General features: G+C 33.5%; 1 protein-coding gene across 6 annotated transcripts in view; it reads right to left on the bottom strand.

Moving 5' to 3' along the window:
• KCNT2 (potassium sodium-activated channel subfamily T member 2) overlaps positions 1–23,756 on the bottom strand; it is a 323,447-nt gene that overhangs the window by 100,788 nt on the left and 198,903 nt on the right. For all 6 annotated transcript variants that reach the window (XM_075996993.1, XM_012743486.3, XM_012743496.3 and 3 more), the window contains one exon: positions 21,001–21,109. In XM_075996993.1, the coding sequence (XP_075853108.1) occupies positions 21,001–21,109 (109 nt within the window). The remainder of the gene's footprint in view (positions 1–21,000; positions 21,110–23,756) is intronic.

The following is a 23,756-nucleotide window of genomic DNA, read 5'->3' as shown; positions in this document are numbered from 1 at the left end:
GTGGACGATGGTTTGGACCAGGTTAGATTCTCAGTGTGTTCTGAAGGTGACCTGGAAGGATTTACCAATAGAAGGAAAAAAATACATGTAGCAATCTTAAATACTCAATCCATGAGAAATACGGATAGGTAAATGAACAAATAAATATTCCTATTGATACCGATGAAAATGCAAGTTCCAGTGTTTAAAAAAAATCATAAAGAAATCTTAAATATAAATGTTAAATAAAATAAGTATCTCCAGATTCAGCAGTGTAGTTAATTAGGTACTAGAAAATAAGAGAAGTCAACCAGAGACAGTATATGGGGGCCTCCCAAACATTTGAAATGTTTATTTTTTTAATCGGGAATGCTATGTACATGAATATTCATGTAATATTCTTATACTTGTAAATGTCTAAAATATTTTACGACAAATAAAAAATCAAAGGAACAAAAACATGTTTGGTAGTGATGATTTAAGCTTTTTATTTATATATTTTTCACTGCTACCTTGCTATGTTTCAAGAGAGAATTATAGGCTACATTATCAAACACCAAATTCCTAATTATATAAGCACCCCTATTAGAACTTTCTAGTCTGTTAAATGTATTCCCCTCTATACATTCACTAACAGCACACTACTTCAATCACTGCAACCATAAACTATTTAAGAATATATAATGCAATCCCTCTCATTATTATTCTCCTTCACAGTTTTCCTTGTTAGAATGATTTCATATTTTTTCATATTAACTTGAAATCCGCTTATCTACTTTAAAAAAGAATGCCTTTGATATGATTGTTGGGATGGCCTTAAATGCATAAATTTAGGTTAAATCGACATCCTTATGATATCACATATTATATCTTCATTTGCATGCTAATTATTTGTCTCTGACCCAACCCCTGTCCTCCGGAGAACGTAAGCACTGGAACTGCTGAGCTCTATTGTTTTCCTTGTTTTCTGGGGGATTTCCAATGACTAGGACATTTTTCAGGACATAAGAGATGTGCAAAAAATATCTGTTTAATGAAAGATTTTTATCCTCCTGGCAGTCTGTGAGAAATATGCTATTATAATCCCCATCTCACAGATAAAGAAACTGAGTCTCAATGGCTTCGATGATCTTGCAAGCTTGGATGAATCAAATTCAGCCCAGGCAGTCTGTCTGGCTAAAGAGGCAACACCTTGTTAAAGAACTTCAGTTCTGAGTAAGTGTAATAATATTCAGTGTGAAGGTTGCAGCTGTTCTATTTCTTTTCCTCAGGTTACTAGGAAATTAACAGCGAATTTTTCTTATGCTTATTAGTAATGCAGGCCATTTTATGTCCTATAGATCTGTAAAAAAATTCATTTGTCTTCAACTTACTGTTCTGTCTTCATGTCTTATTTTTTTAAAGTTGTAATATTTTATTTAACACAATGTATTCAAAATATTATCAATTCATCATGTAATCTATTTTTAAAAATTGGGATATTTTACATCCATTTATTTGCACTATGTCTTCAAAATCTGGAGTGCATTTTACACATACAGCACACTCCATTTGGACTTAGCACAATTCAAGTGCCCAAGAGCCTCACATGCCCAGTGGCTGCCATCCTAAACAGCACAGACTGAGAGGTCTCACGCTCAGCCACTGTGCTGCTGGAGGCAGCCCCAAACATACTCCTCTAAATCACCCTGGCCTTCCAATAAATGGGGGAGACGCTGAAGTCTTTATCTGGGAGGAGTCAGAGCTCTTGGTCACCCAGGAGTGAGTGGGACTTGAACGTGGCAAGTGTTGTCTGTGTTGTTCCCACACGACCTGTAGGTGACCTGGACCTCAGGGAATACAGGTTCCCTTGTGCCAGTGTACCACTTGTCCTTTTCTAGGACACAGGAGCCTAAACATTGCCCAGGAGTCTGGGGACATGCTGAGATGTCCCAACATGAGGGGAAGGAAGCCTTCATCATTTTTCTTATTATTTTACTTTTTGAGTCCAGGTAGACTTAAATCAAGATTGTTTTGAAGGAGGGAGAAATAACTCAGTAAGTAAATAAATAATGTATTTCCAAACACCCATACAGAAGACAGTCCCATAATTCTATCACCCAAGTGTCCCTTGAACTCATTATTTTATTTATTCCTTTCTCTATCATCAATCTTTACACCTTCACAGTAGTCTAACTTGACTCCAGAAAATGTTCTCACAAACACTTATGGTGCTGAAATAACAGTGAATTTAAAACTCTTAAATCACTTCATGTCACTCTCCTATTGACATGGGTCAAGAACTTCCTCCTTCCATTTTACAAGGTCCAACATTTTCAATCATCATTACAAAATCCTGCTAACCTATTCCATGAGTGCCTTTCAGGTTCCATCTATTACTTCTGTCTCTCATGTGCACCAGTCAGGAGAAGTCTTTAACTTTCCCTAGACAAGACACTCTCGCATATCTAGGCTTTTCCACAATACTGTTGCCTCTACCTCCCATGACCTACTCATTCTTTGACCCTTGGCTTGACCATTACTTCCTCAGCTTTGCAATGGTGTACTTCTCTCATAATACTACGACATTAAGTTGTATTAATTAATCCTAAATATCTTGCTTCCCTGTGAAATTAGCTTCATGAGAAAAAGGATCTTGTTTACTCCTCTATCTCCAAGAGTTGACATCTGTTCTGACACAGAGTAAGGGCTTAATAAATGTTTTGTTAAATGAACAAAGAATAATCTAACAATGTCCTTCATGCTCAATTACTAAATGTTCTGCTTTTCTAATTATATAATTTCTTTATCCTTCACCAGAATAATTTTTTGGATCTAACCAATTACTTTCTCTGTGATGAATTTGCCATTAGAATTAAGAAAAAAAAAAAAGCCCACTGAGTTTCATACTCGTTAATGGACATGAAATGAATTTAATGTTATACTAACTGAATGTTGTAATTAGGTAAAACTAGCATTAGTAAAAATACAAGAAATATTAGGGGCAAAAAAATCCCAGAAGGGAAAGTTTATCGCAAATTATACAAAAAATTTAATGAAGATTTAAGATGTTTTTATAACAACTAAATGAATCTTTAGTGGGAATAACTGGCTTGAGTATTTACTAACTGTTAACTTTGAAGTGCACGCCAACCTGTAAAATATTGTAGTGCAGTCTGTTGACTGTTTCATACCCGTTTGAGGCTGCACTATCGTATAGGCTGATAGCTAAATGGTAAAGAATCCTTCCTAGTCATATTTATGTTTACCTTTATTTTCAAAATAATTGCCAGCTACAGCTGTTTGTAAAGATGTTAGCAAAAAAATAAAGAAAGAGGATAGGAATATGAAAATAAAACATGGTAGTAAGAAAATAAATGGAGTACAGAATAAGTGTATGTTTGATATTTGAAAGAATCCCTTAGGTCTCTATTTCCTCTGAATAAAAGGGAGTGCTCTAGAATTCATGCATCCAATACCACAGATACAATAGCCTTAGACAAACCTTAGTAGGAGAGTCTAGAAGCACAAGAAGTATCTGTTGTATCTGTTATTCTTTGCATTTTAAACCCTAAATAAATGTCTTAATGAGAAAAAAATGTAAAAGAAAAAATAAATTGTGAGAAAAGCTTAATAAAGAATTGCTTAGGTAAAAGGAAAAAAGAAGTTTAGGGAAGTAAATAAGTTACAACCTCCATGACAAGACTTTGTAGCCATCAGACACCTGATTTCAATTCCCCCATTCCTGTTTTGTAATAATGTTTTAGACAGATCCCATTTCTTTCAAATCATGTTTAAGTTCCATTCAAATGAAGCACAGGCTCATTAATCAAAGCTCTAATCTTACCATCTCAGGCTTGTCTCCCTGGGTTGTTGCTGCTCTCTGGACTACCTCCAACTAGTCATCAATGTTCTCTAAAAACAAGGTAACCAAAGCTGGCTATTTTGTAGAGATGTGAAAATGCTTTGTGGGTATTGAGGGGTGGGCCTCTGTGTATCATCACCAGTAGGCAATAAAATCACTTCCACTCTTCCTCGATGTATTTCCTAGTAGTACACCCTATAGCCTCTAGCTTCTTGGGTTGCCCTACCTTCTGGGATAGACAGGTAGTGGAAAGGTAGCTTGAACCTTTTTAAGCTATTATTTGTGGCACAGGAAACTCAAGCAAGGAATGTGAACTTCTCTGTAGCAGTCTCTGCTCTCTGCCCTGGCATCTCTTTCTCTTTTTTCCTCACCTTCAAATAATGACAGAAAATGACATAAGCAGATGTCTAACTTGGGAATGAGATGCTAGTTCCTACTTTGAGCACCCATCCTCTTTTCTGAGTGATAGGCGATTCTTTTGGACCTCCCCTCACTTGGCTGGGGGTGGATGCAAAAGCATATGCTCTTATATTTGTTCCCTTCTCTGATCATCATTACTTCTCATAAAAGGGTGGAAAGATTCGAAAATGAACTACTTTACTCTTCTTTGTTCTCAGTTTTGGGTTATAATCACTAATCCTGGGACAATATAAAAGTCCCTCTCTACATAATAGACATTGGTTTAAAAAAAAAAGGTATCTTTATTTCATTCTGTTTATTGTTCCCAAGTTAGAAATATTACTTTGCTCCAGTTAACTTTTAGATTGTGGACAAATCAATTTTCACAACTGGTTTTATTTTTCTTTCAGACGCAAGTTGCACATTTCTCATTTATCCATGATTGCACCTTCAAGGCAAATGGGTATTTATTGCCAGAAAGCAAATTAACTCATACACCAATCTCCTGTGAGTCAATGCAATCAACCGAGTGGAACAAGGGCTATTTACTAATAGTACTTTAGCCTGCTTTTCACAGAAATGTATTTTAATATAGATCTCTGAATGCGGTAAAAGCAGCTTATATACTTTTGTTCTTTAAACATTTTCCCATATCAAATTTTTCCAGAGGGAGAAATAAAAGATTTAACTGGAATTCCTGTTCCAGGTGCAATATTTTGAAGTCTTATTAGTTTGCAAACACTGTTCCTATTTCTGGAATGTGCTGAACTACCCTGCTCAGTAATGTAGGTCACATTTTTAAAAAACAGCATAAAACCTTATTCTACTGGCACCTTATTTTTTTTATGAAGCTATGTGTTTTTGTGTAAATCATAATAATAAATTTTAGAAAGTATAATTTAATTTTTTAACTTTTGTATTTTCTTTATGCATATAAGAATGCCATCACACTGAAGGTAAACTAAAGAGCAACCCTGGTATTATGAAGCACTGCTAAAGAGTTGTACAATGTAATAATTAGTGGGAATCCACCTCTTTCACATTATATTTGTTGTTTTAAACACCTCTACATTGTAACTGCTACAGTTAGTTTTGCTGTACATTTTGTTATCTTTGATCCTAAATAATGTAGTTGAATACATGATAAATAATTCATTTCAGATTCACCAAAATGGACACAGATTGCCATACCAGTTGCCTTTATAAACTTATTTGTATTATCAAACTAAGTTATTTTCACATCAATGGAATAAAGAGTACTTTGTCAGAGATATCTGTGATATAATAAAATTCATTCTTCACCATGTAAAACAAGGCTTTACATATAATTGTAAAAATTTTTGTCTTAAGAGAAAAGTGTCATTAATTTCTTCTACTTGAATAAAATAAATAAGTTAAATGAATTAAATAAAAATTTCTTTATTGACATTGTATTTTAAAGAAGAAAATGTTTTAACCCATTATATTGATTTAAAGTATATTTTAAAGAATTGAAACACATGACTAAAAGGTGTAAGTCTAATTAAAATGAATGTACTTTATTTAATTCCATATTCTATAGAAATAATGTCAGTTTAGTTACAGTTAGCTGTTTGTATACTTCACAGGGTTCTTTTCTGCAAACACGTATGAATTACACATATGAATTAATTTACAATGGTTTCAAAATTTTAGTTGATTTTAAAATTAAAATATTTAGATAATATTGCAATTTTGCCTTTACTCTCAATGTTATGAATCTATAGTAGGTCAAAGAAATAATTCTGGCAAATTGTAGGCTGCACTATTGGAAGCATAATTATAATTTATGGGATGGGAGATATATCGGAGTGCACAGACAATTCCAAAACAGGTGAAATTACAAAATAAACAGCTAACACATAACTTTGTGTGACCATTTGTTCTTCCAACATAATTGGCTTACAGATGTAGGTTTACCTTATCTTAAAAGATAAATATCTGAGAACTCTATACAAAAGAATTAGTAAAACACAAGATTAAAACACCTAGGTCTACTAGGAAGAGGCTTATGCATTCTTCTTCTTGAGTAACAGAACTTCTCCAACATTTTATGTCATCAGACATCAAAATAGAAACCTGAGTTCTAAGATTAAAAATTAAGAAATAATATGAAGAATGATAGTCTTTTTTCTACCACCAGATGGAACCAGAAAACTGTTTGCCATTCTCAGAATAAGAAAAATTGCTATGGAAAGTCGTGAGAATAGAGAAGTGCTGTATAACATTAAAGCATTATTGACAGTGAACATAAACAATGAACACCATTTTGAGAGGGATCTATTTCAGTAAGAAATGTAAAAGAGCTCAAAAGTTAAATTTAAAAGGTTAATTGTGCAGAAGGTGGCTTAAATTACTTGCCCTTAAAGGTAGTTTCTCTTTCAATAACTCCAATATAATTTTCTGAAATGCTTATTTAATTCACATGAATTATCACCAAATTAAAAAAACTCCTAAAACTCTATTAAGACTTTTCATAGACTTTTTATCAACTGTCAGCTGAAAAAAGAAATTCATTTGTAATAATGAAGCTGCATTCTCACCTCTTTAACTCCATTATTAAATAAGTCATATTTCACTGATCTTAAACTGTTATACTTAAGCATTAATAAAATTTTACAGCTAAAATGTACTCCTGCCCAGAGATCACAGCCTGCTTGCTTACTGAATACCATATGCTTAGCTTCAAGTGCTTCATGCTCTTGTGCATTTACATTACATTGCTGTATCTGTACCTTTAGTTAGAACATCAAAGTGAATTTTCTAGGTGACTTATATTTCAAAAATACTGATACTTAAAGATATAGGTGTATCGAAAGCTCCTATTGCTTCTATTTACACTTCATCATTTGCTTATTATTTTGCCCTTTTAAAAATAATTGTTATTAAAAAATAACAATAATAATTGTTATTATAGTGGGAGTTCTTTGTTGGTTTTCCACATTGTCATCTGATTTATTCTCAAGTATGAAAACTAATCTTACCATAACTAAAAAATATCTTTATTAATAAAATAAATCCATTAGGTAAAATTTACAATAACATTCCAAATACATATACACACAATGCTGACATTGGTCTGATTTGTAATCACAATGTATTCATGTTTGTATTCCCCAAAACTCCTAACATAGTGGCTTATACAGTATGGATGCATGGGATTATTATTTATGCAATGAATAAATAAATGACCAAACCATAACAATGTTCTAACTCTTAATTAGATGGTATTTTTACCAATTTACTTTATTCATATGTTACATTTTCACCAAAAATAAAAATTAAAAAATACTTGGTTTCAAATCCTAAGCTTTATTCAAAGAGTTTTAAGGTATCTCTTAACAATGTTATCAAATTTTACTACTGTATGATTATATTATTTATTGATTTCCTAATGTGATTTATGAAAGAAAAGAATTATTTCACAATGGATTCCCCAGGGCTGTTTATATAATCATACTGCTATTTTTAATTCTTTTTTTATAGTGTTCTGCAACTCTAGTGTCTACAGAGTGAATAGTAAAGTATAAATGTGTGAATCAGTTCAGATGTAACACAGTAAGGAGTGTTTAGGCTATGGCAAGATGGCTGTTGCATGTCCACTGAAAAGCAAATTCCAAGAAAACAATTAAAAAAAATGTTTACTAAAGGTACAGATACAGCAATGTAATATAAATGCACAAGAGCATGAAGCACTTGAAGCTAAACGTATAGTATTCAGTAAGCAAGCAGGCTGTGATCTGGGGGCAGGAGTACATTTTAGCTGTAAAATTTTATTAATGCTTAAGTATAACAGTTTAAGATCAGTGAAATATGACTTATTTAACACCATGTTAGTGGCCAAATAAAACCTGTATACTGGAAGAATTTGTCTCACTGGTTGTCAGGAAGCAAACTCAGGTTTACTAGGTACATTTTAATTTAACATATTTAAAACTCTGTTTCACTAACTATAGACACAGTCTCGATTTTCTGTTTTGCAACCCTGGAATAAAAGTTTTATTTTTCCATTTCCTCTACATTCTTGAGTTTATGTGCATAGAGATTTTTCCACAGGTGATATTTTATATTTCTCTGGTATTCATTATAATATCTCCTTTTTCATTTCTTTGAGCTTATCAGGGTCGTTTCTCTTCTATTCCTGGTTAATGGAGCAAGAAGTCTATCAATTTGTTTACCTTTCAAAGATCTAACTTTTTGTTTCATGGATTTTCTATTTTATTTTCTTGCTTTCAATTTCATTTAGTTCTCCACTGACCTTAGTTATTTCTTCTCTTCTGCTGGCTTTGGGTTTGGTTTGCTCTTCCTTTTCCAGCTCCTTGAGACATGTTACTAGATTGTTAATTTGGTCCTTTTTGTTGTAGGCATTTAGGACTACGAATTTCCCCTTAGGACTGCTTTTCATGAATGTCAAAGATTTTGATGGCTTGTATCCCCTTTGTTATTCATTTTCAGGAATCTTTTGTTTTTCGTCTTAGTTCCATCATTGAGCAGCAGGTTGTTTAACTTCCAAGACTTTGTATAAAATTGGGTGTTTCTCTTGGAGTTGATTTCTAGTTTTATTCAACTGTATTCTGAGAAGATACTGGTGGGACTTCAATTTTTTTGAATTTGTAGAGCCATGATTTATGGCCTAAAATATGATTAATCTTAGACAATGTTCCATGTGCTGATGAGAAGAATGTATATTCAGTAGTTTGGGGGGTAGACATTCTGTAAATGATGTCTTTTGGGTCCATTTGTTCTAGAGTCCCATTTCAGTCCAGTGTTTCTTTATTTATTTTCTGCTTGGATGATCTGTCCAGTTCTGCTGGTAGGGTATTGAAGTCCCTGGCAATTACGATGCTGGTCTTTGTCTCTTTGCTTAGATCTAGTAGGGTCAGCTTTATGAATCTGGGAGCTCCTGTGTTAGGTGCACAAGTATTTAGGATTACTATGTCTTCTTGTTGAATTGCTCTCTTTACCATTATATAATGATCATCTTGGTCTTTCTTTTTTTTTTTCTTTCGGCATATTATGGGGGTACAGATTTTAAAGTTTCAATAAATGCCCTTTCCCCCCCTCCCCCCATAAGTCTGAGTTTCCAGCATGACCATCCCCCAGATGGTGCACATCTCACTCATTATGTATGTATATACCCGTTTACTATTGTTGATTTAAAGTCAAGTATATCTGATACAGGAATGGCTACACCTGCATTCTTTTGATTTCCATTTGCATGGAATATATTTTTCCAAACCTTAACCTTGGGTCCCTAGGAGTCCTTGTGGGTTAGATGTGTTTCCTAGAGACTGCAGATACTTGGCTTGTGTTTTCTTAATCCATTCAGCCAGTCTATGTCTCTTGAGTGAGGAATTTAAACCATTCACTTTGATAGAATTGATATGTGGGGTGCTATTCTATTCATCTGGTTGGATGAATTTCTGGAATTCCAGAATTTCTGGAATCATTTGACCTCCCAAAGAAATAGAACTCTTGACCAGACCAATAGCTAGAAACAAGATTGAAGCAGTTATTAAAAATCTCCAACAACAACAACAACAACAATAACAACAACAACAAAGCCCTGGACCAGATTGGTTCACAGACAAATTCTATCAGATCTATGAAAAAGAGTTGGTACCCATACTGCAGAAATTATTCCACAACATCAAGAAGGAGGGAATCCTCCTCAACTTATTCTATGACACAAGTATCAACTTGATACCAAAGCCAAGGAAGGACACAAAAATAACAAAAAACTACAGATCAATATCCCTTATGAATGTACATGCAAAAATTCTCAATAAAATACTAGCAAACCAAATTCAACAGCACATTAAAAAAAATAATCCACCACAACCAAGTGTGCTTCATCTCAGGAATGCAAGAATGGTTCAACATATATAAAGTGATAAATGTGATTCACCACATAAATAGAAGCAAAAACAAAGATCATATGATCATTTCAATAGATGGAGAAAAAGCATTCAACAAAATTCAGCACCTTTCATGATAAAAATCCACAATAAACCAGGCATAGAAGGAACGTATCTCAAAAAGCCATGTATGACAAACCCACAGCCAACATCTTGCTGAATGGGGAGAAACTGAAAGCATTCCCAGTAAGAAATGGAACAAAACAAGAATGCTTATTGTCACCACTTCTATTCAACATGGTGCTAGAAGTCCTAGCCAGAGCAATCAGGCAAGAGAAACAAATTAAGAGTATCCAAATTGGGAACAAAAAGGTGAAACTGTTGCTTTTTGCTAATGATATGATGATCTTATATATACAACACGCCAAAGATTCCACATAGAGACTCTCAGAATTGATAAATAAATTTGGCAAATTCTCAGCAAAATTTATGTACACGAATCACTAGCATTCATATACACTAATAATAGTCAAGTTGAGAGTAAGCTAAAAGACTCAATACCGTTAGCTAAAAAGAAAGTAAAATACCTAGTAATATACTTAACAAGGAGGTGAAAGATCTCTACAGGGAGAACTACAAACCACTGAGGAAAGAAACTGCAGATGATATAAAAAAATGTAAGAACATATCATGTTCATGGATAGGTAGAGTCAACACTGTTAAAATGTCCATATGACCCAAAGTGATTTGCAGATTCAATACAGTCCTCATGAAAAACCAACCTCATATTTCACAGATCTAGGAAAAAGAATTCTATGCTTTGTTTGGAACCCAAAAAGAGTCCAAATTACCAAAGCAATCTTAAGCAAAAAGAACAAATTGGGAGGCATCATATTATAAGATTTCAAACTATACTACAAGGCTATAGTAACCAAAACAGCATTGTATTAGCGCAAAAACAGCAACATAGGCCAAGGGAGCAGAACAGGAAACTCAGATATAAAACCACCCACATATAGCCAACTGATCTTTGAGAAAGTAGACAACAATATGCACTGGGGAAAAAATTACTATTAAATAAATGGTGCTGGGAAAATTGGATAGCCACATGCAGAGGAATGAACAGGATACATATGTCTCAACACTCACAAAAATTAATTCAAGATGGATAAAACACTTAAATGTAAGGCGTGAATCCATAAGAATACTAGAAGAAAATGTTGGAAAAATCCTTCTAGATATTGGCCTAGCCAAAGAATTAATGAAGAAGACCCCAATAGCAATCATAGCAAAAACAAAATAAATAAATCGGACCTGATTAAGTTAAATGGCTTCTGTACAGCCAAGAAACAATTGTTAGAGTGAATAGACAACCTACAAAATGGGAGAAAATATTTGCATGCTATGCATCTGATAAAGGGCTAATAACCAGAATCTAACGAAGAACTCAAGCAAATCGGCAAGAAAAAAAATCAAACAATCCATCACAAACTGGGCAAAAGACATGGACAGAAACTTTTCAAAAGAAGACAGACATGGGGAGGGGCAAGGGGCAATATACGTAACCTAAACATTTGCACTCCCGTAATGCTGAAATAAAAAAAAAAAAATAGACATTGCCAATAAATATACAAAAATGCTCAATGTCACTAATCATCAAGGAAATGAAAATTTAAACCACAATGAGATATCACCTGATCCCTGTTAGAATGGTCTTTATTTAATAGTTCAAAAATAATATTAAATAGAGGCTGACATGAATGCAGAGAGAAAGGAGTGCTTCTACACTCTTAGCAGGGCTGCAAATTAGCACAACCTCTATGGAAAACAGTATGTAGAATCCTCAAAGAACTAAAAGTAGGTCCCATTTGATCCAGAGATACCATTACTAGGCATTTACACAAAGGCAAAGAAATAATTTTACCAAAAATACACCTGCACTTGAAAGTTTATTGCAGCACAATTCATGATTGCAATGATGTGGAATCAACCCAAGTGCCCATCAATTAATGAGTGGATTAACAAAATGTGGTATATGTATACCACAGAATAATACTCAGTCATGAAGAGGGATGACTTAATACCTTTTACAACAATTTTCATGGAATTGGAGACCATTATCCTAAGTGTCCAAAGAATGGAAAAACACACACCACATGTATTTACTATTAAATTGGAACTAACCGATGATCACATATGTGCATACAGGGAAGTAAAACTCAATGGAAAAAGAGGTGATGGGTGAAAACCTACCTAACAGATATAACGTACACTATCTGGGTGACGGCACACTTACAACTATGACTAAAGCAATATAAAAGTGATCCATTTAACCAAAAATATTTGTACTCCTGTAATAGTTTGAAATAAAAAAGTTTTATTTGCTATACAGTTATTTTTACATTTTTGAAGTTGTAATATTTGTATTTTGTTTACTAGCCATAAATAAGTCTACGGCTTCAGATTAAAAGTAGAGAATCTGTGAGCAGTAATTTCATTATTTTGGTTATTGCAATAGAGTTCACTATAGAGTCAAATGGAGTGCTGCAATTATATGATCTTTTCTGCAATTCCCTGAGCTACTCAAGAAAAAATGTTCAAATAATTTCTCTTCACTTTCTGACCACATATAGCTCAGTATTACAGCATGTTTTAATTTTCTTTTATCATAGATTTTGGTTTTCTTGGGAGTTCATAATTGCCTTTTTTCCCAACTGGAAGATCAAACAGAGGCATATCATTCTATATCTTGCTTTTAATTTATTACAATCTATTCTTGAGAACTGTGTCTGAATTTTCTGATTCAGACCCCTTTTCAATTATAACTTTTAGGAATCATTGATTCTGCTGTGGTGCAGGTATGTGACTTAGTCAGACACAGGTACAGAAATTTATTTTGGAAGTGACCTAAATGAGGAAACGGGCAGACCTGGGAGCATCCATTCTGTTGCAGTGGATGGCTGCAGAGTTACTATAATTCTGAGGTTTTTAGGGGCCAAAGCTACTTTACTTGGTTATTTGCATGATGTGGTAATGGAAACTGCTTAGCCTAGACAGACGCTAATTTTCTTGTTCCTCCAATGACTCTGTGAGCTACCCGTATTCCTTTACGAATCACTTCATACCTAAAACTACCTAAATGGGTAGACTTGTCTAAAGTTTAGGAACTCTGATCACTGTGGAGATTTTTTTTTCTCTTTCTTCATAAAAAAATGTTTCTTCATCATCAGTGCTTTGTAATTTGGCAATGATATGTCTCTAGGAGTGGTTATTTTTCATTTATTATGATTCACACTCAGGAGACCAGACATTGAATCTCTCTTCTTCCTAATATAATTTCTTACACTCCATTTCCTATATCCTCTGTTTGTGGAACTGATACTAAATCAGATATTATCTCTCCTGAGTCAATCTCCTATGCTACTAATTTTTTTTTTGCTTATATATTCCATCTGTCTGTATTTTTATCTGAAATTGTTAATACTTTTATGAGATTATCTTCCAAAGGTTTTATTAATTTTTTAAATGTCAGCAATTACTCTTCTAATTTTAAAAGGTCTGCTTTCCTTTTTACTTTTTCACAACTCCTATTTTGTCTGAATCTTCCTGAAAATAATAATTATTTTAAGCTATTTTGGATTTGTGTATTTATTTGTTATAGCCTTTTCCCTCCTTAATACTGAAAAGAAAATCAGCTCCTCCAGAATAATAATCAGCAGGAATTTAAGTTAAATATTTTGAAAAATTAAAACGCTACAAACAGAAAATTCTGCTATCAATACACTTTATTCCTTTCAACAACCATCACTATCCTTTTACAATATTTTCAATATTCTTCTGAATTATCACCTATACTTCTCTACTTTTCAAACACACATGTGAATCTCTTTTTAATGTATTTTTAGTCTTATTTACTGAAACGCTCCTTGTTTCAAAAATATATATTTGACTCTTTTCAAATGTTAGTCTTAAAAAAAAAAAGGAAATTGGTTGTGAGTATTAATAATACCAATCTTCCCTATAGACCCAAAGCAATCCCAGGTGCTCTCCTTTGGCTGTATATATCCCTCTCATTTCATCCCACAAGCTGATCTTCAGCAACTAGCAAGAGTCATATTTCAAAATTCTGAGTATGAGATACAGGGATATTATTAATAAATGGCTTCTTTTGCCTGTGAATATGATTTGCTAAATGGCAGGTTTCACCTTATTGTGAGCAAGAAAGGATCACTCAGGGGCCTCCAAAATGCCAGATGATAGACAGCTGTAACACACTCCAAATTATTTGCTAACATATACTTCAGACATTTTCTTTAATTCTTTTAGAAAAAATATTATTATTCCCAACGGTAAATGTCTGACTGAACTTAATTGTAGGGAAATGGTTCTGTGGTGAGTGAAAGAGGTAGAACTCATTGTTCTGAACTTAATTGATCTTTATTCTCTTTTTCTAGGAATTTTGCACCCTAAAGTCTCACCGGGGGCTGGCATTTTGTCCTGGTACATCACCCTCCAAACAAATTCTGTGTTGAAAGTTTCATCAGAAAACATTACTTTATTTATTTTCTACCTCCCAGAAATTCACTGAAATCTCTCACCTCTTCCACTTCATTTTCATTGATGAAAACTTACATTTTTATTTTTAATTATTTGTCATTATTTCAATGGACTCATGAGAGAAAGTGGATAAATGCATATACGTGCATATGGTTCATAAACTAATTTGACGCCAGGGGCTCAATGAATCATCTTTAGGACATCCTTTACTTCACTTATTTAACTAATGTTTATTGAGCATCTATGTTGCAAAAAAATGTTATAGAAAGTATAAAATGAATAATACATATTCTTTACCTTGAATGAAACTACAGCCTAGTAAGTAGAAAAAAAATAAATACATAAAAAGAGCATAATACATGCCCTGGCAGAATACAATAAAATTCTATGTGAGTTCATAGAAGGGAGAAATCATACTGAATTGGGGAGTTTAAAAATGTTCATGCAGAGATAGTATTTTTGATTTACCAAAATCTTTTAGGAAGGCAGAAGAAATGAATTCAAGGCAGAGGAAACAGCATTACAAAAAAGATGCAGAAGGCGGAAATCACAAAGTATATTTAAGGTTATGTAATTTGGAGAACATGCTATATATAAAAGAATCACGGGAGATAAAAATATAAAAATAAATTAGTACTAGAGCATAGAGAGCCTTAAAGAAATAAAGCAGAAATACTTAGATCTAATTTGATAATGAATGCTGAACTATTAAAGGCTTTACAAGCAGAGGACTGCCAGACTAGAACTGTATCCAGACTTCTCAAAATATGTTTAAAAGAATACTATTACAGTTGATCTTTTAATGAGTGTGCTTAGGAAAACATTTCTCAGGTAGTCAAACAGATTTTTAGATACACCTAAAAAGCTTTTCTGTGTAGATTTTCAGTACAGGTTAGCTTATATAAAATAAAAATAAGAGTATGTTTAAGAATTATATTATTTTCTTTTTTTGTGATTACCTCCAATTCAAATCTCCAGAAATGTAGTAGGTTCTTTGTTGTTGTTGTGTGGGTGTTTTGTTTTGGTTTGTTTTTTTGCCGTGAGAGAAATGGAGAAATAACCATATCATCTTTCTGAATTGCCATGATCAATGAAGCAGGGTTCTGTGGAAGAAGTAGAATTATTTGCATACTGGAAACAGTAACAATTTGCAGATGTGTTCCAGTACAACCCACCTCCACAGGTGTTAAGGGTTGAAGTCTGTCTCCCCACTAGTCATATGTTGAAACCCTGACCCTCAGTACTTCAGAATATGACTGTATTTGGATATAGAACCTTAAAAGAGGTAATTAAGTTAAAATGACACTGTTAGAGTGAGCTCTAATCTAATCTGACTGGTGTTCTCTTATGAAGAGGAAATCTGGATGCACAAAAGGACACTGGGAATGTGGGGGCAGCAGAGGAAACACCATATGAGGACACAGCAAGAATGTGGCCATCTGCAAACCACGAAGACAGAAATCCAGGGAAACCAAAAATTGATCTAGGACTTCTAGCCTCCAGAACTGTGGAAAAATAAGTTTCTGTTGTTTAAGCCACCCAGTCTGCGTTTGTTTTATGGAAGTCGTAGCAAATTTTATTATGGCCAAAAAAACCCATGAGTTTACAGCAGACTAGTGCATTGTTGAAGAGTTTTAGAAGAGCAAATGCAAACTGTTCAATATTGTTTAATTTCTTTATAAGTGAAATTCATAAAATAGAGAGGAAAGAAAGAACAGGATATGGAAAAGGACTTTGTATGTAGTCTGGAAGTACAAGCAGCAGAAAGTTTAACATTCCTTCCCAGGATGTAGTTAGCTCAATAGCAGATGATGCTGAGGCATGAAATATGAAAAAAAAATTGGTCAAGGCAGCCAGATGAGATTCACTACTCCCCTGCCACCCACCCACACACACAAAGAGGGGATTGGCATGGAAGGTATCTATCTATTTCTCATGGGTTCGTAATGTATAAGCCCCAAAGCTTATTACCCTGAGTGAGGCTAAGGAGACACCAGAAAGATGTAACTGGACAGCATGTCAGAGGTGACTGAGAAGCAGTTGGATCCCAGTGAGGCTATTCACAAAAAAGCTCTGTGGAATGTTAAGTGGAGCAGATGTGTGTTCTCAGTATAAGCGTTAGGCATTGGGCTTAAGGCTCACCAGGAAACTGGCCAGAAGATGACATCAACTGCTGTCAGCAGCTGAATACTGAGTAGCTATACTCTCTACCTGAGAAGCATAAGAGATCAAAGGAAGCCTACAGCCAGCATGCACCCATTGATAAAACACATTTCCCCACCTTGCTGCTGCCCAGAAGTTACCAGGTTGCTAGTGGTGTGGGGCATTAGGAGTGGGAAAGAGCTGTGTGGTGTTTGGAAAAGAAGTCTGTTAATACTTGCAAATCTGACTGAAACCACTGAATAGCACACATTACTCAGATTTTTGAAAGTTATATCAACTGAAGTTCAAGTTCTATGCCCCAAGTGGCAATCAGCTGATTTATAGCAATCAAACATATTAAGACTTTCAATCGTGTGTGTGTGCATCTAAAGGGAAATCAAAATGCATCTAATCCTTACTGGTACTCTATTTTATCCACATATAGGAGGAGGGTGACTGAACTAGATTTGCCAGATTATAAAATATAGTCCTCTGTCACAGTTTTTGAGTGTGAAACTTCCAAGGGAGCTAAAGATAGCTCATTTGAGCATGCTCCCCCACCCTTTGGTTTCTTTCTTTCTTTCTTTCTTTTTTTCTTTTTCTTTCTTGCAGTCAGTGTGGTAATTATAATCCTTATTACTTTTATGAAACTTCCTCCTCCTCCCACATGACAGCTGATTCCCTGGGGCCTCTATGAGGAGCTCAGGATTAAAGGGAGAAAAAGTCTCCCTTTCTTCCTGTCTTATTTCCTTCCTTTCTTCCCCGCCTGGTGGTCTTTCTTAGCTATGCTTTTCTTTATTTTCCCACAGAGTCGGAAATTGGAGAATCTGTAGATGGTAGGGAATAACACACAAGAAAGGTCTCATGATTAATTTTCATCTGAGGTCACTGTCCTAATGTTCAGAAAAACACTGGAGGCTTTGCCGGGTGTGGCCAGATCCTTGGAGGTCTGCTTGGAACTTGGCTTCAAGGCAGCAGGGTGTAACGAAGTACAACTTCACCTGCCATTTGCCTTGGTCTTTGTTTTGTCCCAATATGTATATTCCTAAATACTATATCAAAATATTTAAAATACCCTCAAGTTAAGCTGACTCGAGTGTTTTAAAATAAATTTTTTAATTCTTCAGTCTTCCCTGGTCTTTAACTACCTTGACATTTTGAAGAATATTGGTCAGTTATTTTGTAGGATGCTCTCAATAGGGGTGTGCTTGATGTTATCTCATGATTAGAAAATGTTGTCAAGAATACCAAGGAAACCACATTATGCCTTTCTTAGTGAATCATATGAAAAGTTATATGAATATTAAGAATATTACTACTGTGTGAGCACCTTCATGTTGATCAGTCAGTGCCAGTTTGATAGTGAGTACATGTGGTGCCTATTCATCATACATTTTTCTTCAAAGAGGATATATGATTGGCCAATGAACACATGAAATAATGCTCAATATTATTAGCCATCAGTGAAATGCAAATCAAAGCCACATTGAGATACCACTTCACACCCACTAGGACAGTTATCATCAAAAAGGCTAATAATAGCTGTGCTGAGGATGTGAAGAAAGTAGAACCCAGATGCACTGCTGGTGGGAATCAAAATGTTGCTGCCTATTAGGAACACTCTGACAGTTCTTAAAGCGAGCTAAACAGAATGACCATATGACCTAGCAATTCCACGCCTAGATACAGACTCAAGAGAAATGAAAGCACATGTCCACACAAAAAACTTAATACAAATGTTAACAGCAGCATCACTCACAATGTTTAAGAAAAAAACAAACACACATCAGCTGATGTATAGAAAAATAAAATGTTTTATATATATCTCCATGCAATGGAATATTACTCAGTTGTAAAAAGGAATGAAGTGCTGATACATATTATGATATGGATGAACCTTAAAAACATTATACCAAGTAAAAGACCCAAACACAAACAAACAACATATATTGTATAATTCCTTTTATATGAAATAGTCAGAATAGGCAAATCTCTACAAACAAAAGTAGTTTAGTGGTTGCCTAAGGCTGAAAGATTGGCGAGAAATGCTAGGTGACCGCAAAAGGGTAGAGAGTTTCTTACTGGGGTTCTGGCATCAAATAGTAGGGATGGTTGAAAAATTCTATGAATGCATTTTTAGTATATTGAATTGTATACTTGAAATTGGTGAATTATATAGTATGTGAATTAAATTTCAATAAAGTTGCTATAAAAACTTATGTTGGGGTATGGCATTTACTGTGACACAGTTATGAAATAAATTTGCAGGTCAAACTTATTTATAGAAAATCCTTATTTATATAATAACAATGTCCACAAAAACATTGTTTTCTTTTTTAGTAAGGCAAAATTTATTGGCGTATATTTAGAAAAATCTTATTCTATGGACCTTTGAAATTCTTTTTTAACTTACGTGAAGTCCAATTTTTTCACCAGGCAATATGTGTGTCAATTAACAATATTTACTAGGAGTTTGCACAGTGTAATTTAATTTCAGTCTATGACTAATGAGCTATGTGTTTAAGTGTCAGCAGACCTTAGTTTAACATTTATTTATGTGTGCAACAAGTAAGCTGGAGTAGATATTCAGCATTATAGTGTATGATTATGTACAAAGATGGTATGGCAAAATATTGAACATATATGGTGAGTTCTATGAATGTTCAATTAATTGGTATTAAAATAATTTTCTATTACTTTTTTTTTTTTTTTTTTTTGAGACAGAGTCTCACTTTGTTGCCCAGGCTAGAGTGAGTGCCGAGGCGTTAGCCTGGCTCACAGCAACCTCAATCTCCGGGGCTCAGCGATCCTACTGCCTCAGCCTCCCGAGTAGCTGGGACTACAGGCATGCGCCACCATGCCCGGCTAATTTTTTTTTTTTATATATATATATTTTTAGTTGGTCAATTAATTTATTTCTATTTTTGGTAGAGACGGGGTCTCGCTCAGGATGGTTTTGAACTCCTGACCTTGAGCAATCCGCCCGCCTCAGCCTCCCAAAGTGCTAGGATTACAGGCGTGAGCCACCACGCCCGGCTCTATTACTTTAATTGCAACAAAATGAAAGGTACCTTCTACAAAGAAAAAACAAATTACTTAATAGTTCTGTTAATCCTTTCCTTTGTACAGATTGCAGGCTTACAAATGTACAGAATAAAAGTATTTCTATCTGGATAGAAATAAATTTTGATTTATTTTTGATAAAATTGCTGCTGGGAAACTCTCATTTTCTCAATTAGGCAAGTAGAGGTAAGGCAGTAAAATTCTACTTTAAAACAGTATTGGAAATTCATGATTTCTAAATTACCAACCTATTCCATCTAGAATTAAATCTCAGGAAAGAATTTCCTTTTTCTGGATTTATTGGACTTGGCACATCACTTCAAAAACTATCAATTCACTTACTAAATTTAAATAATCATAACCACTAGCACACAGTGGAATTTACTTAGAAAAATCAACATTTCATCTGCAATATCAAGTTTGAAATATGAAAAAATATGAAAACATAGCACATTTTTGTCTCTTTAAGAAAGAACAATGATTATTTTCACTGCTTATATTTTCTTTGATCATCCAAGTCAAAAACAACTTCTGTATTTCATGAACCTCTTTCAAAATAAACAAATAAGAACAAAAAAAAAGGTTCGATGATATAACTTTCTCCCATCTATCTTGAAATGCATATAAAAAAGTGATTATATTGCATTAACTAATTTTATAAAAGTACTTTATTATTCCATAATAATTGCAAAATCATAATTTTGAGACCAATTATGTACATAAAAGCTTTAAGATAAAAACTTACCTCAAGAACAGAAAAAAATGGCTTTAAGATCTTATAATGACTGTCAGAATTCTTGTTTTAAAGGATTTCTTTTCATATATATTGACCTTGAAAATAGAAATCATGCCCTGACCTTAGGCTTAACAAATGATGCAGACACTTAGAATTTAGGATGCAACAAATTATCTCAAGATTACTGAGAAAAGACAGCAAATCACTGTCAATTTTCTGTATGTTTTGGACTCCGTAACATGTCTACATCTATCTATCAGATGAAGATAACTGAAACAAATAGAAATATAGGTACATAACTAGCTCTATACCTGGGCTTACTATATTTCTAAATCACATAACTGCACTTAAAATTTTTTTAATATAATTTAAAATACATTATCTTAAAGAAAAAATATACTTACTGCCCTCTAGAGGTATGAACCAGCAGTGTAATAAGTGTAGATGTTGCTGGGCATATACAGTTTAAAGCTAACATGGCGTATTTAAACTCTTCTTCACAGACAACATGATCTGTTTGAAATAAAATAGGTAAATTAGAATAATTTACCTTGGGAGAGTAATATTTTTAAATATGAAAAGTAAAACATAATGAATAAAATTGTGAAAATCTCAATATAAATATACTTGTTTTAGAGATGTTTTTGCATGTACAATTTTATCCCCACAAAATACGTTTCCTAAGAAAGAGTATTAGAATATGGGTAAAGTGATTGGAGTGGGGCTAGGGCTTTAGCCCTAATTGTCTTAACAAAATTGGCAACTTTTGGTAAATGCTTAATCTTCCTACACTTCATCTTTATAAGGAGGTTGAGTTGTATGCAGGTTTGAGTACAATCTGAAAAATATATCTAATACTTTATGAAGTCTCCTTTAATTCTGATAATTCTATGGCATAAAATATAACAGCTTTAACTTAAAACAGTATTAATTTATCAAAGTCATAATGACACAGCATAAATCTCAGAAGGTAATTATTAAAAAATGTAGTCAACAATATGTGCCTAGCATAGAAGTAACAGGTTTTAAACTATGAAAAAAACTGTAGTATCAATCAACAAACATTAATGCTAAAACAAACTGAAATTGAAATTGTACTTTAACCTCAAGACTTTAAATCATAAACTCAAAAGATGATAGGGTCCAGCCAGAAAAGATAATACATGGCAATTCAAATACAATGACATAAAAACAACAAACAGTGCTAGAGGTGATAGCATGTGGGAGGGTACAGGCCACATCTACAGAATGGTTCTACTAAAGCCAAGTATATTACTATCATGCAGGAATGATAGCTCACATGCCAGATATCCTATCTTCTACAAAAGTCATTTTTAGAGAAGTGAGTAAATATTGTTTATTTTGGGAAAAAACAAAACCTCTCTATCCAAGCAAACAATTATAGCTGGTGTTCAAAATAAAGACAATATTTAAAATTCTAAGAAAATACATATTCTTAGGCAGAAAATAGCATTTTTAACTACATTAAGAAGTAGAAGATTAAATTTGTCAGTGAGCCAGATCTATAAAATGAACACATACATCATACAATTTATGAAGAAACAAGAAAAGGTTACTTGGAAGATGGTTTAGCAAATGCTTCAGTCTGCCAAATATTGACCTTAGTCCTCTCCTATTTTAGCAGATGAAAAAGCTCACTACTTTTTTTTTTTGCTTTCATTTCTTTTTTTTTCCCTCTTTCACATATTGTGGAAGAAATATATAATATGGTTATACCTTCATATTTACTATCAAAAATAACAAGGCCCTCCTAATAATAAACCTCTCTTTTAGCTTGTCAATATATTAAAATGACCTTTAAATAAAATTTTAAAAATACATTCATGCTATGTAATGTTTCACAGGAAAGACAAGCAGATTCTAAATCCAATTTTGAATGAGGAGAAATCTACAGAAGATTTGCAAAAGAACAGTGTCTTTAAAACACAACTTCAATATATCTCAGAATAATTTTTGAGTGTGTATGCTCGATCTGTGAAAACAGAGTAACAAAATTGCTAAATTCAGGATGTTATTACTTTGGAATTATATGATAGCAATACATTGGGAAGCCATAAATTTCAAATTAAAAATTGAAACATGATCTGAGAAAAATATGTACATTTATTATGACATATGATAGAATTTTAGAAATCCCCACTGCAACAGAAGAGTTGGAAGGTATGATTACCATATATGCAATGCTGCATGCAATTATTAACTTTCTCTTACTATAACACACAAAACATATTTCCTTCTGTAGAGGAATGTGAGAAAATGTGGTGCATGTGTGATACATTGAAAATACCTATCTTATTCTCCTTCAATAGTTAAAAAAGTAAAAAACAAAACAGACAAAAAAAGAATCCATTCCCTTTCCTTTTCCTCAATGAATGTGTGCATCTGAGTTTGCAGGATGGCTGCAGGAAGATTGTGTTGCACTAGCTAATTTTTCAAAAACTATACTAATGAGTGAAAAATGGATGGAGGAAAAAGACTCATAAACTTCAGGTATTCATTTTTGTATTTGCATATGCCTTTTTTCTATATGAGTTAAAAGTTTCGCAGTGTCCATCAGCCTTTTGACCTAAAAGTTATATATACTACCATTAATGGCGGCAATTTTACACAGAAAGACAAAGTGTATTTAACACTGTTTTAGTGTATACTGAATTATCTAGGGATGCAGCTACTTTGTAAATTATGAGAAAATTAACTTTATGTTTAGCATTGTATGTGAGTCATCAATATAAATTTAAGACATTTGATTACTATATATTATCATTGTTAGTCATCACCTGTGGATGTGTCATGTAGTCATTGGTGAAAGCATCATTTTTCCATCTTGTTTTCTTGTGTATTCATCCCTGAGAATTCCCTATTGAAAAACTTGCTTCTTCGTTATTATTTGCCTTCTGTTTCTCTTTCATATTATAATTAGGATATTATATTATTTAAAATTTATATAGATAGTTATATTTATCCTGAATTTCATTCCAAGATAGTAAAGGAAGTGATACAAAATATTTATTGTAAAAGGGGGTACTGGATCAGATACAAATGAAAACTACTGTCTTAGATAAATAAGTTAATATATTAATGTAATTATCATGAAAGCTTTTGTTAGATACAAAGTAAAATCATCAGTATCTTCTCATTA

The sequence above is a fragment of the Microcebus murinus genome, chromosome 23 (genome assembly GCF_040939455.1).
Source record: "Microcebus murinus isolate Inina chromosome 23, M.murinus_Inina_mat1.0, whole genome shotgun sequence".
In the NCBI taxonomy this organism is placed as follows: Eukaryota; Metazoa; Chordata; class Mammalia; order Primates; family Cheirogaleidae; genus Microcebus; species Microcebus murinus.
This window is presented reverse-complemented; position numbering and strand designations above follow the sequence as displayed.